This window comes from Odocoileus virginianus, chromosome 18 (genome assembly GCF_023699985.2).
Source record: "Odocoileus virginianus isolate 20LAN1187 ecotype Illinois chromosome 18, Ovbor_1.2, whole genome shotgun sequence".
NCBI lineage: Eukaryota > Metazoa > Chordata > Mammalia > Artiodactyla > Cervidae > Odocoileus > Odocoileus virginianus.
Window position 1 is genome coordinate 44,930,383 of NC_069691.1, and position 15,304 is coordinate 44,945,686.

Genomic DNA, 15,304 nt, shown 5'->3' on the forward strand with positions numbered 1-15,304 from the left:
ACCTAGACACCCAGCATTCCATGTTTCCAATGCAGGCTCTCCTTATTTAAGTCTCAGATGCTAGGAGAAGCCTGTCCAAACAGAACAGGCCAAATGAATTCTGCCCTCTCAGAGCATCACTGTCCAGTCTCAAAGCTATGACCTCCTGGAAACTGAGAGTTTATGACATCTACACATGAGGCTAAAAACAGGGCAGCCCTTCAGGAAAGAAAGCAGGAGCCGCCAAGGATGCTCACAGGTCCAGCAAGGACATGCATCAGGGGGAGATGGGCGAAGGGGAAGAATGCTACATCTCGCAGCAGAACAGAAGAGAACAGGCCAAACAGCAGGCCTGACCCACAACGCAGCAGTCTTCCAGGGAGGAATCACTCAAGCGGCTCAGTGCCAACACAGGCAAACTGGCACATAAGGCCAAATAGAAGACAAAGCTAAAAAGTGAAACTCATAAATTAACCTGTATCTTATAAGCGAAACAAAATGTCAGTCGCTCAGTCACGTCCGACTCTTTGCAACCCCATGGACTGTAGCCCACCAGGCTCCTCTGTCCATGGGCTTCTCCAGGCAAGAACCCTGGAGTGGGTTGCCCTTTCTTGACCCAGGGGTCGAACTCAGGTCTCCTGCATTGCAGGCAGATTCTTTACCATCTGAGCCACTACGGAAGCCGCATATATCTTATAAGAGAAACATAAATCACTCCACCTTAGATCATACAGTTTTTTAGGGCAGGATCAACAGAGATTCTGTACCAGGAAAACAAAAGTGTTCCCTGGCCAATGCGCCGTGAACTTCTAAGAAATCCTTGTAATGCCCTCTGCTCTCCACAGGCACACGCAGAATCATCCTAACAACACCAAGAGGAATGGGTGGATTCTGCAAAAAGCAACCATGATCAGAGCAAGGTTCTGGTTGTTGCGGAGACCTCACCTTCCAGACTATGTCAACATAATTAGCTGCCAAGGGGGCCTTATCTTCCCACTTACTTCAATGGAAGATCAGAAATATGTTGTTATGGGAAAAACCTTTAACAGACAATAAAAAAATGTTTATCAAAGGGAACTTAAGATGTCACAGCATCTTATCAGTTAGATGAGTATATGCTAGCGTTGGGGTGTGTGTGTGAACATATATGAATGGATTATACAAACACACACACACACACACACACTTACAACCTGAGGGGAATTTCAGTCAACGATTTTCTTTCCCTTTATGATATTTTCCTGGATCTTCTTCCTGTTGACCAACCTCCTCAATCTCCTAAACTTGTAGAGTTTCCTGAGAATTTAAAACTGTGGGACTTCCCTGGAGGTCTAGTAGCTAAGACTCTGAGTTCCCAATGCAAGGGGCTGAGATTCAATTTCTGGTCAGGGAACTAGATTCCTCATGCCAGAACCAAGAGTTCCCATGCCACAGCTAAAACTCAGTACGACCAAATAAATGAAAAATTTTTAATTGACTCCTCTCCTCCTGTGTTGCTGGTGTGGGCCCCAGGTGTTCACGGAACAGGCGTGTGATGCTCTGCCCCTCAACAGGCGTCATCAGACTGCAACAGCTTCTTATAGCAGTCTAGCCATTGATGACAAGCCTTGGGTGAAATAAGTAAATCTTATCACTTCCTTAAATTTATTTTCTAAGTGGGGAGATTACTTATGAGGGATGCTTTGTAAAGGCCACTTTCCACCTGATACGGTCAAAACTGACTCCATTATTTTCCTGTAAGCTTTTAGGAAGCTCATGATACAGTTAGATCTCACCAACGAAAAAGTTATTCCCTGGGAGTAAGTTAGGCCAGCCAGATAACAAATTGCAAAAAAAAAAAAAGTTCAGATTCACTATAAATCTTGTCAAACTACTAATATCCAGCAACCCACCTTCCTCCCATATCACTCATAATGTATTTGGGGGGTTGTGCTAGCATTTTCTTTTAATGTATACATTTGTTATGAAGTCTTTCTATTGGTTTGCACTAAGCAATAAGATTTATTTCAGACTTCAGATCGTTTCTTCCACACTAATTTTTGAGGCTGAATGAGGCACTTGGAAGGGGGCCGAGAGTCGGCCGAGCCCACGAGGGGATCATTTACAACTAAACGTTCCTCTGCTGACCTCGTCCAGCCTGAGTGCCTTGCTCGCTTACTCCCATGGAAGAACTTACTCAGGTGGCCAGTGAGGGTCAGTCTCGCGCTCAACCATTTTCACAATGCAGCAGGAAGCTTCTTCCCAGAGGAGGAAACTGAGGAGAAAGAATGGAAGCCTCGGCCGCACCCAGAACCCATCTGGCCCTGCTCCTCACCAGAAAAGTTGGCCTCGCCCCCGGGAGGACTCTGTACGACCGGGCTGCAGGACAGGGACGTGAGCACCATGGCCGCCATCATCTCGTCCATTTCCACTGCATCCGACTTCCTGGATTCAGATGGGTGAGAGTCAGAGGTTACTTCCCGACACAGCAGGTCATGTGAGCATCTTACATTCCTGGAATGTCCCTTCTAGGCCCCTACTCCGATCAGTCGGTGTGTGCTCAAGTAATGGAGTTAAATAAAGCATTCAGATCTCTCCTCATTCTTCATGAAAAGTACTCAGTTCTGAGTGTCATTGATAATACCAGTCAACCCCAGGGAAAGCAGGCTGGGCCCCATCCCACTGCTGACACCCAGAGGCAGCTCCATTCTCCGTGGAATTCACTTTCTAACTCTCACCCTACAGTTTAAAATCAGGAATTTTATTTGAGGGAAAGGAGGACATGCCCAAGCAATGAAATAAAGCAAGGGCATAAAAGACACCTGGCTAGAATTCAAAAGCACTACAATTACTTTCCTTTTCTAGCTTTATATTTAAACTTTTAAGTATTTATTTGCTTATTTAATGTATGTGACTGTGCTGAATCTTAGCTGCAGCACACAGTATCTTCAACCTTAGCCGCAGCACTCGGGATCTAGTTCCCTGACCAGGGATCAAACTCAGGCCCCCTGAATTAGGAACACAGAGTCCTAGCCACTGGACCACCAGGAAGTCTCTATATTTAGATTTAAGGGAGAACAATTCCACTCACAAGCTCCCTTCCCCACCCCTCAATATTAGTGATGAGATATGATAGCTTCTAAATGTCAACAGAATCTGGCCACATAAGCCAATGAGCAAACAATCTCCAGAAATACTAAAATAAATCTCCCAACAAATCTCAATGCTTTATACAGCAGAGATCTATGACATTTTACACACAATTTTCTTAATCCATATAAAGTTATACTATTTGAAAATAAAATGAAAGCCATCAACAAGGTAATGCTAAAGTATGAAAAGTCAGTCTGAAATAAATTTCCAGGAGGCACTTCTATTTCAAAGGACTGTATTATACAATTTATTCTTTACAATTCAGATCCACTAAATTATATGACATGAAGCAGCTAAACCGAGACTAGTAATGTATTAGACATGTCAGCAGCCCCCTTTTTGAATGATTTTTTGTATTTTTATTTCTATAGAATGAAAGATAAATTCTTTGCCAGTGTTCCACTGAATTCACAATCACAAATGTTATTTATTGCTCTGGTCTGGTCTCAAGACACAGAATGTACTGTCAATAACAGTAACATGCACAGACACACACAGATTGTGGGGGTGGGGAGTTCAGCTGCTTACACATCTGTATTGAAGAATCTCAGGGCTTCCCTAGTAGCTCAGCTGGTAAAGAATCCGCCTGCAATGCAGGAAACCTCAGTCCGATTCCTGGGTCAGGAAGCTCCCCTGGAGAAGGAATTCTCTACCCACTTCAGAATTCTAGGGCTTCCCTGGTAGCTCAGACGCTAAAGAATCCCCCTGTAATATGGGAGACCTGGGTTCGACCCCTGGGTTGGGAAGATCCCCTGGAGGAGGGCATGGCAAGCCACTCCAGTATTCTTGCCTGGAGAATCCCATGGACAAAGGAGTTTGGCAGGCTACACTCCACAGAGTCACAGAGTCAGACACAACTGAATGACCAGGCATAGCACAGCACAGAAGAATCTCACTAGCAAATTTTCTTTTTTAATCTTAAAAGATCAATGTGCATTGAGTATATAATATAGAGCTTCCCTGGGGGCTCAGACAGTAAAGAATCTGTCTGCAGTGTAGGAAACGCAGGTTCAATCCCTGGGTTGGAAAGATTTGCTGGAGAAGGGAATGGCTACCTACCCTAGTATTCTAGGGTAGGATTCCATGGAGAATCCCCATGGACAGAGGAGCCTGGTGGGCTACAGTCCAAGGGGTCACAGAGTTGTACATGACTGAGCAACTAACACAATACAGTTTGTATTCTCAGAGGAAAAATTCATGTCATAAAATTCTGAAACAGGGACTTTCCTAATAGTCCAGTGGTTAAGACTCCACACATCCAGTGCAGGGGACAGGGTCCCTGATTGGGGAACTAAGATCCCACATACTGTGCAGTGGGACAAAAAAATTAAAACAATTTTTTAAAACTTCTAAAGCAAAGTAAACATTTTTCATTCAAAATCAATGGTTTGAAATATCTAGCTGGGGCTCTGTAATCTCTTGACTGAGCCTACTGTCTGTTTTTGCCTGGTTTGGAAGCTAAGAATGACATAACTTTTAAAAAGTTTACTTATGTATCTGTTTCTGGCTGTGCTGGACCTTCCTCGCTGTGTGTGGGCTTTCTCTAAGTTACAGCAAGCTCAGGGCTACTCTGGTTTGCAGGGTGCAGGCTTCTCACTGCGGTGACTTCTCTGGTTACAGAGCGAGGGCCCCAGGGCACTCAGGCTCAGCAGCTCTAGCTCCCAGGCTTTACTGTGGCATCCTCCCAGACCAGGGATCGAACCTGTGTTCCTTGCATTGTCAGGTTGGGTTCTGAACCACTGAACCACCAGGGAAGTCCCTAGGTTAACAATTTTTAAGTGGTTTTACAAATCAAAAGGAGGATATTATTTCTTGACATATGACGCATGGAAATCACATGAAATTGAAAACTTAGTGTCCACAAGTGAAGTTTTATTGGAGCCCAACATGCTTGCCTGTTTAAGTTCTGTCTGCAGCTGATTTCTCAAGTTCACAGCCAAGCAGAGTAGCTGTGACAGAGACCCTGTGTCCCACAAAGCCTACATAATATTTACTATCTGGCCCATTCTGGATATGTTTGCTGCCTCCTGATCTAAGCCACTTTTTGCTATCTCATCATGAAAAACTAAGAACTAATTTTAGTTTAAGCAGGAAAGGGAAAAAATAGCCCTCAGCCAGATGAAGTTATATATTTCACTCTTAACAGAGTTACCAGGGCTTCCCTGGTGGCTCAGCGGTAGAGAATCTACCTGCTAATGCAGGAGACTCAAGTTCGATCCCTGGGTTGGGAAGATCCAAAGGGAAATTGCAACCCACTCCAGTATTCTTGCCCAGAGAATCCCATAGACAGAGGAGCCTGGTGGGCTACAGTCCATGGAATCGCAAAATAATCAGACAGGACTGAGCGACTAAAACAACAATAACAGACAGAGTTACGGGGAAGAAAAGGTGCCCTTCTAGGTTTTTTTCCAAAAGGATGCCCTCTCACTGTATCTCATCCGACTGGTATCTTCACCAGTAGACAGACATGTGGAGCACTACATTCCTTCCTCAACACAAGGCATCCCAAAGCCCCTACCTCAACACCCACATATCTTTCAGAGCCAAGGTTCTCCCACACAAACCTCTTTGGGACATCAATGTTCCTGGACACAGGCCTGTAGGCTGGCGCCTGGGTTCCCTGCTCTGGAGGTGGCACCTGGGGGATGCGGCCCGGCGGCTCGGCCAACCACACCTCCTCCGCTTTGCAGCAGATCTGTAACTTCTGGTCCAACAGCCAGACAGTCACCTTATCCTCTGCCCAGTTATGCCGCTCCACCAGTCCTGTGCACTCTTGACCCCCGTACCACACACAAACCTGGAGAGAGAAAGACAGCAACCAGTGGTCAGCACTTGGGAGTTCTCATTCCATGTGTTCTAGGTTCTGGGACCCGGGAGCTATCTGCCACAAACTGCATTCTCTGACTCATCTTTAGTTCACACATATGCTCCTGGGTATTTGCTTCCTACCTGAACATCCGGACCAGCCAAAGTGGATCAGTTCTTACTGAAACAAATCGTTATAAATTCTTTAGATGGAGAGCGCAAAAGTATCAATTTCTGAAACTTCTTTTTTTAAAAGTGGAGTCTATATACAACTAAAGTTGCTATCATCTTAAAATACACTTATGTTTTCTGTAAGCTTCATGGTAACCACAAAGAAAAAACTCTTGTAGACATACAAAAGATAAAGAAATCAAAGCACAGGACTACCAAAAAATATTCAAAAAGGAAGACAGCAAGAGAAGAAGAAAGGAACAAAGGAATTACAAAACAGGAAAAAAATTAACATGATAGCAACACCAAGTCCTTACCTATCACTAATTACTTTAAATGTAAATGGATTAAATTTTCAAATCAAATGAATTTGGAAACTGTATCCATCCTCTTGAGTTCTTAACCTGACTGGCCTCTAAAGTCCTATGTATCTGCTAGTTCCCAACTATTGCCTTGAATTGCTCACACATCTGCATTTTCCCCTTCAGAAAATCCTGAGTCTACCTGGAAGCAAGAAGGTACTGATGAAAATGCAGACTGACTGCTTTCAGAGGTGCCTAGCAGTTGGCAGGTCCCCCACCTCGTGGGAAAAGAGGTCTAGACCACACAAGTCTTAAAATAGAGGCAGAAGGTACAGCCTCTATTATCAGATCTTCGGAAGGCAATGAAAGAGAAGCCCACTTATCTGGATCGAGCGATGATATGAGGCCAAAAAGATCTAGTGATAACACAGAGGAGCAGACACTGGAAAAGAGAATCCAAATGGCATTCCAACTAAACAGACACCTTTGTCTCTTGAAACATCTCAAGGTAATTCAATGCGGCAATCTTTGTTGTTGTTGTTCAGTTGCTATATTGTATCCAACTCATCACAACCCCATGGACATCCCTGTCCTTCACCATCTCCGAGAGTTTGCTCAAACTCATGTCCATTGAGTTGGTGATGCCATCCAACCATCTCATCCTCTGTCGTCCCTTTCTCCTCCTGCCCTCCGTCTTTCCCAACATCAGGGTCTTTTCCAGTGAGTTGGCTCTTCGCATCAGATGGCCAAAGTATTAGAAATTCAGCTTCAGCATCAGTCCTTCCAATGAGTATTCAGGGTTGAATTCCTTTAGGATTGACTGATTCAATCTCCTTGCAGGTCAAGGGACTCTCAAGAGTCTTCTCCAACACAATTTTGAATTCTTTTCAATTCTTCGGCGCTCAGCCTTCTTTATGGTCCAACTCTCACATCCATACATGACTGTGGGATGGAATTTTTTCCCATAAATCTGAGCCCCTCCCCCTTATTTTTGTAAAGTTGTAAACTGGGGCAGATTAAGAGAAACTGGGCTCTGGCCATGCTTTGCACTGAGGTCCTGAGCAGGCTTGAGCCCAGAACTGTCATGCAGGAGCCCTGGATCTGCTAAGAATGGCTCATTCTCTTGGGAAGCCTGCTGCCCAAGGGCTCAGATGGCTGCAGGGAAAAGGTCTGCACTCCAGTCAGTGCCCATTGAGCTTCTAGCCTGTCATTCGGGACACCACTGGGCTGCTGAACCCCAGCATGGGGACGGCGGACACTTGTGTACCTGAGGATCAACCTACCTTCTGCCCGGGGTGAAAGGCCACCTGCTGGAGGCCCGAGGTGCCCGGAGCCTTGAGGACTTCCTTAGGCTGCTCCTGGCAGGACGCATCCTTGGAGGCAACAAAGGGCTGGGGAGCCGCCCCCTCCAGCAGCTCTGCCTGAGGCTCCGAGGGCGGGGCAGCCCCAGGTGGTCCCAACACCCGGGCTCCCAGAAGGGACCGCTTGCCGAGGCGCCGGGACAGGACGCTGGCCATGCTGTTGCCAATCCTGGGGAGACAGAGGAGGCACAGGGTCCTTTATCTGGTATCTGGGGAATCAGGAAGATGCCCCCCACACAGCCAGAGCCCATGAGTGTCCATGAAAAACGATGAGTTATTTTAAAGTAATTTTTACAACGGTTTTCTTTCTACAAAAGCTAAACACCTGTTATGAGGAGGACATTGAGAACATCCTGATAAGCAGAAAAACAAATCACCCAAGAAGAGACTTCCCAGAGAAACACCCATTTCCTGGACAGTGTTCCAGGCTTTCTTCTACACAACGGTTTACATACTTGCATTTCTAAAAAAAACAGCATCATGGCTTGGTAAACAGGGAATTTTCACTTACCCTGTGTCGGCTGTACTGTATCATTAAATGTTATTCTACAAAAACTCTTCTGGGAGACACGGCTGTGTTTTCTTAGGCTGCTGCATCACTGCTAATTTAACAAATCCCTTATCATTGTGCCTGATGGCTGTACCCTTGGGTTGTGTTACTAAAACTTCTCTGCCCACAGCGAGCATCTTAACGGCACCTCAGCATACACACCAAGGATCACTTTCCAGGTCAGGATCCTATTAAGATAGCGCAAAGTCAGGGCAGGGGCCTCCCCAAGTGGCTAGCAGTAAAAAATCCATCTGCCAACGCAGGAGACACGGGTTTGATCCCTGATCTGGAAAGATTCCCTGGAGAAGGAAATGGCAACCCACTCCAGTATTCTTGCCTGGAGAATCCCCATGGACAGAGGGGCCTGGAGGTCTACAGTCCATGGAGTCACAGAGTCGGACATGACTTAGCGACTGAACAACTACTAAGTTAGAAGAGGAGGGTGTCTGTCAGATACAGAATCCCACACAGAGCTGGCTTCAAAGCTGCAGACAGGCACAGAAATGAGCCACAGTAACTCTCCTTGTTTTACACGCAAGGAAACTAACCCTGGGAGCTTAAGAGACTTATTCATGGCGATAAACGTTGTTGGTGTCAGATAAATGGGATCTGGTGTCCTGACTCCAAACCCAGATCTCCTCACTGCCTCCCAGTGGCCTGTACATTGCCTCCTACAGCTCGGGCCGCTTGTGAATTCAGTGCTGATAGAAATGCAGGACCACAGGCCTGACATGGACCCAAGGAAGACCACTCCAGGCCTCTGCAGGGTCACCCCATGATGGGCAGGAGCTGCTCCACAAACCATACATATCATTTCTGCCTGCTCAGAGGTGTCAGCGCACCCTTCGCATATCATACCCCAGAAAGCAAAGCGCTGGGCAGCCCTGTCCTCTGCATTTTATGGGGGAAGAGATAGAAAGATGACAGGACCAGATGCTTGGTGTGATGCTCCTTTGGTCAAAATCCTAATGACTGAGAGGTGGGTTCTAACCACCTGGCACTCTATAAGCCCCAGGGCGGGGGTGATTGAGGGGGAACCCCTTGACCTTTAGGTGCCCACACCATTCCAGAAAAGAGGAAGTCAATCTTCCAGGGCCTCTGAGAATCAAAATAGTCAACAAGGTTGCTCTTAGGAAATCCCACCCAGTCTCCACAGCCTGTCTGCTAATAATACAGTTGCAAATATGGAGGAGAAGGGTTTGGCACATTTTTATAAATGTTTTACCCAGAGCTTCACAGGCTAGAATCAGGGAGTATTGTATCTCCATCATGAATTCCCTAGAAAGCAAAGAAGAGGTAAGAAAAAGGTCAAAATCAGACCACGCCACAGAATTCTTCTCTAGGTATCTAGTGATTTTATATTCAGTAACACTCTATTGGAAAGCTTTGCTATGCATGTCATCAAAAGGAAGAAAAACATAAAGAGTAAATTCTTCACCACTATCAAAAAAAAAAAGGGTCCACTCAGTCACCTACTGTCATCTTCATGCATCAAGCCAGAAACAAGAACCTCTAACTCTCACTTTAAGCACTTCCTAGGTGGTGCTAGTGGTAAAGAACCTGCCTGCCAATGCAAGAGACACGGGCTGGATCCCTGGATGGGGAAGCTCCCCTGGAGAAGTGAATGGCAACCCACTCCAGTGTACTTGCCTGAAGAATCCATGGACAAAGGAGTCTGGCAGGCTACAGTCCATGGGTTGCAGAGTCAGACATGATGGAGTGACTGAGCACTCAGGTGCACGCACACGCGTGTGCACACACACACACACACACACTCAGAGTTAGTCACTCGGCTGTGTCGGAATCTGTGTGACCCCATGGACAGTAGTCTATCAGGCTCCTCTGTCCACGGGATTTCCTAGGCAAGAATACTAGAGTGGGTTGCCACTCCCTTCTCCAGGGGGTCTTCCCGGCCCAGGGATGGAACCCAAGCCTTCTCCACTGGTCGGCAGATTTCCTGTCACTGAGCCCCCAAGGATGCCCATAACCCGCTGTTTAACGTCGCTGAGCTGTAAGCAAATCCACAGTGCCACTTAGAGACGTCAGATGGCAGCAACCACCCAGGGAAAGAAATAACCCTGCTCGTGACCAAAAAAAACACACAAAAAACACAGTGGCCACCCCCACTTTCCACAGCAGGAAGTTTGAGGTTTCTACCACTGAACATGAAGAAAGGGTAGTATTTCCAAAATTCCTGGGTTTCCAGTGTTCAGACAGAGCCTGAAATATTTGGCTAACAGTCTCTGATGATGGTTTTTTTTCTGTCTTTTTTTTTTTTTTAATGTAAAGGACACTTTTTATTTGGTTTGTGAAGCTACACCTTCCAAAGCCTGCTGGATTTGCACAGCTGGTGAACATGCCCACTTCCGGCTTCTTTCCACATGCGTTCTCTGGCCTTTCTCCTTTGAGTGGCCTGAATTCCACCCTGAAATACACTTTATGATTTGCTTTATTTATAGTGCACTCAAATCTTAATTTTTAAAAGCAGAAGAGAAAGAAGGAAGGGAAACTGCCTTTATTAAATGCCCAATAGTATGAACTTTCACAAACTGTATCTAATTTAATCCTCAGAACAACTTAAGACAAACATATGGTCTTTTATCTCTGATGAGGAAACTGAGCCACTGCCAGCTTAGGTTGCCAAGGCAACACATCTATGAAAGGCAGTCCCAAGAGACCGAACTCTTGCCTTGTTGGTGTCAAAGGGCATGGTACTGCCATTAGTCCAGGAGGTATGAGAGCTCTCAAAAGAAAACACTCAAGTTGCTTCTGACCTACATGGTATTTTTTTCCCTATGTCAGTGAACCTCAATAGGAATAAAATAAAGCAAAACCAAAATAAATCCAGCTCCCAATCCTGCAAGTTTCTGCATCCATCTCCTGTGCTTTTTTCTTTTCTTGAAAATCCCTTTTCCACTTGCACCTTAGCTTCCTACCTACAAGATAAAGGTCAATGCTTTCCTCTGATCTTGTTTAACAGTCCAGATTATTGTTGATCATTTAGTGGTTTGGGAAGAACTTTATACACATATTGCCCTCATGAGGGCGCAGAGAGATATGGAATCAATCCCAAAAGTTAAAGAAAATTTTAGCCAAATTTACACTGGGGATTGATAGCATGGAAGTGAAAAAATGTAGGCTGGGTGGGATGGCCAGGTGTGTTGACCAGCACTGAATCAGAACACGGCTCGGGAGATAAGACCATCCCCCAAGTCCTTCAGGAATTGAGAAGTGAACTCAAACACCTACAGAGGTGTGCCAGGCTTCCCAGGAGGCATTAGTGGTAAAGAACCCATCTGCCAACACAGGAGAGTAAGAGACACATGTCTGATCCCTAGGGTTGGGAAGATCCCCCGAAGGAGGGCATGGCAACCCATTCTGGAGAAATCTTGCCTGGAGAATCCCATGGACAGAGGAGCCTGGCGGGCTACGGTCCAAGAGTCGGATATGGCTGAAGTGACTTAGCACGCACACACGCACAAAGGTCTGCCACGCGGCCAGGCAGAGGTGCCAGGTTAATATGGAATTTGCCAGGGACTTTCCAGGACTGCTTGTCACTTTATACCTTAGACTAAGGGTCCCAACTCTACCCCAGTATGTTTCTATCAATATAACCACAGCCTCCTTCAAATCTGCCTTCCCTGATCTCTACTTTCTACTCACTTCCCTATTAGTTCTTTCTTCAGCACTATAAACAGTCCATACAAGCCAGTCAGTCCCTAATTTGCCACAGGGTTCTGGTATCATAAAGAGAAATCAAGAAACATCTATTTCAGGGTAACAATAACAGTGTTTCGACAAGTAGGCAAATCCAACTTTACGATGTTACATTCTTGAGTTATGGAAGTCCTTGACTAAAACATAAACTCATGCTAAAAAAGACTTCCTGGCTGATGTAGAGGTTTAAGAGAACCTGCTTCTCTTTGCTTTTCACCCCCTCCACTGTCCCCGCCAGGGCGCGGTTGGCTACCGGAGAAGATGTATTTTGGTCCATGTCCAAAAGGGGTGAGCCCTTTTCTAAGCTCAGCAAACATCTTCTGATGTGCTAATAGCTCTTAATGAGGACATCTGCCATCAGTTTAGTAACTGGAACAGACAGAAGAAGAAAACAAACCCTCTCTGAGGTTCTAAGCTGCAAATTGCCATTTGACATGTGACTGTTGCCAGACAACCCCTCGTCTCAGCACATCCACGTGTGTGTGCGCACGCCCTCACGCACAATGGTTGCTCTCTTTAGCTTCCGTGGCAACAAGCTATGATGTCACCGAGAAGCACTCGCAGGACAGAGGTCACAGTCAAACTGACTCATTACACAACCAAAGGGTTTTTCTGGGGGGTGGTGGGGGGGTTGTTTTGTTTTTCTGTTTGCTTTTGTCATTAAAGAGGGTGAGGCTTGGAGTAAGACTTCCATATGCCACAGCGTGGAAGACTGCTGCTTCTCTAATGAACAATTTGGGGACCAAATTGTTTGGAGGGGTGTCACTCCTCTGCTGAGATTCCCCACTAAACCTCAGCTTTCTATTTTATGATCTCCCCTGGGTAACCACTGCATAGAGCAATGATTTGAGTTTTTAGATCTTTGCCTAATATTTCGAATATTGCTCTTAATTGGTTATCAGCGTTGCTATTATTTTCTTTTAAATCTGTAAAGTTTTCACTTAATGTCTTCCTTCCATGTGACATTCTAAGCTCATGTAAAGGTCAAAACTGCGGCAGCACAGCACATCTTTTATTGCCTAATGGAATTCAGTGGAGACTAGGATAATTCATTGGTCCCAAACAATTCATTTTTCAGCAATCCCAGGGATGATCTCTGTTGAGAGATGTCTCATGCGTCCACAGCATCCTGATGATTATACGCAAATATGTCTGTGGTCCTCACCATCTGAACCTTGCTTGGCAGAAAGAAGCAAGTTGTTATACTTTGTCTTCACTGCCCAAATGCTACCTGGTTCTCAACCTTTATTTTCTTCTGGGTGCCTTCTCCAGGAAAAGTAAAAAGAAAGAAAAACACCTTACTTCATTGAGCACATATTGATTATTTCTTCCCAGAGGACTTTCTTCTCAGCCTGGTTTTGGACAGAAAAATCTCCAAGAGTAGCCAAGGGCCTATGCTAAAACATCTAGGTCTCTCAAGTTACACATCAGGCCCTGTGACACCATTTTTAAAATGTGTAGTGTGCATTTAGGTTTTTCATGATATGAGCTTAAGATCATAGCACTGAGCATATTAGTAACTGATTCAATGCCAAGATTTCTAAATCAGCTGTTCAGAGAATGACCATTTGGATTCTCAAGTCATCTTAATCGTTGTCTTCATCTGAAGGTTTCTAAAAACCAGATTATACTGTCTCAATGTATAACAGTTTAGACTGTTGGTAAAATTAAAATTGGGTGATCAGGATTGGCAGGAATCTTAAAGGCTGCCCATCTCACCTTCAGGGCTGGATCTTCTCCATAGCATCTCCTGTAACTGAGTGCCCAGCCTTCCCATCGTTGAGTAATAGAAGTAACAGCAAAATGGAAGGGGAAAATTAGGGCCCCACATAGCAGTGCTATTTTCATATCCCAGCATATGGGCTGCAGAAACAGGTCACCTGATCTGGTTACCCTGAATTTTCTCCAGCAAACAATAAATGACCCTGATCCACAAATACTTTTGTTGGTCTGACTGCACAAGAGCCATTCTAGTCAAGTAAGAGAGACCATTCTGTTTATGCTGCCCACAGGGAAGGAAAGGGTTTTCACAGTTCAGCCCAGGAACAACTGTACTTCCTCTTCCTTCACACCTACCTCCTCATCTGCTTACAAAACCAGCAGTGCCCTTTATTCACGGCTGTCATGCATGCACTACTCCGTGAAACGCAGGGCTCGGGGACCTGAAACTCCAAGGGGCTCCATCTCCCCAAGACAGCAAGCCCCTGCTTATCCCATTACATGCATGATTTTGAACAGATGTTGCTATTCCCATAGGAAAGGAAAGCCCCAGATTAAAAAATTATATGTTGTGCACTTCCCTGGAGGCCCAGTGGTTAAGAAGCCACCTGCCAAAGCAGGAGATATGGGTTCGATCCCTGGTCTGGGAAGATTCCACACGCCATGGAGCAACTAAGCCCATGCATCATAACCGCTAAAGCCCATGCGTCAACAGCCTGCGCTCCACGATGAGAAGCCACCTCAAGGAGAAGCCCTTACGTAGCAATCAAGACACAGAGCAGCCAAAAATAAATCAGTAAAAATGTTAAAAATAAAATACAGTTAAAAAAATAATGTGTTGTAAGAAATAAGACCTACTACTCACCCTAAAATGATAGGCAAATGTCAAAAGGGTAGCATTTTAGCATTTAGACTCGGTTCTAAGTACAGTAAGTCCCCTATATACAAACAAGTTCCGAAAGAGCATTCGAAAGTCCAACATGTTCCTAAGTCTAACAGAGTTAGCCTAGGTATCCAGCTAACACAATCAGTTATATAGTACTGTACTGTGATAGGTTTATGATTTTTTTTTTGGTTTATGATATTTTTCACACAAATAGTACATAAAACACACACACACACAAAGAAAATTATTTTTAATCTTACAATACCTTGAAAAGTCACTAGTACAGTAAGAAAGTACATTGTTAAGTACTTTCAATACCAGGTACATCACCGCTGCTTTTACACTTGCTTTCGGACGTGTATATGCTAAATCGCTTCAGTCATGTCAGACTGTGTGCAACCCATGGACCACAGCCTGCAAGATTCCTCTGTCCATGGGATTTTCCAGGCAAGAATACTGGAGTGGGTTGCCATGCCCTCCTCCAGGGCATCTTCCTGACCCAGGGGTCAAACCCAAGTCTCTTATGTCTCTTGCATTGGCAGGCTGGTTCTTTACCAGTAGCATCACCAGGGAAGCCCTGCTTATGGACATCCTGGGGTTCAAATAAAGATACTGTACTCTGAAAAGTACACAAAAGTCAACCACTTGCAGAGGACACGCGCACGTGACAAGGCATGCCAGA

At 45.2% G+C, this 15,304-nt stretch overlaps 1 protein-coding gene across 6 annotated transcripts in view; it reads right to left on the bottom strand.

Annotated features, from left to right (window-relative positions):
* Positions 1 to 15,304, bottom strand: part of ZNF395 (zinc finger protein 395) — a 50,860-nt gene that overhangs the window by 11,431 nt on the left and 24,125 nt on the right. For all 6 annotated transcript variants that reach the window (XM_070480629.1, XM_070480627.1, XM_070480626.1 and 3 more), the window contains 3 exons: positions 7,673 to 7,919; positions 5,676 to 5,908; positions 2,294 to 2,403 (listed from right to left, as the gene is read on the bottom strand). In XM_070480629.1, coding sequence (XP_070336730.1) covers positions 2,294 to 2,403; positions 5,676 to 5,908; positions 7,673 to 7,906 — 577 coding nt within the window. In that variant the 5' untranslated portion in view covers positions 7,907 to 7,919. The remainder of the gene's footprint in view (positions 1 to 2,293; positions 2,404 to 5,675; positions 5,909 to 7,672; positions 7,920 to 15,304) is intronic.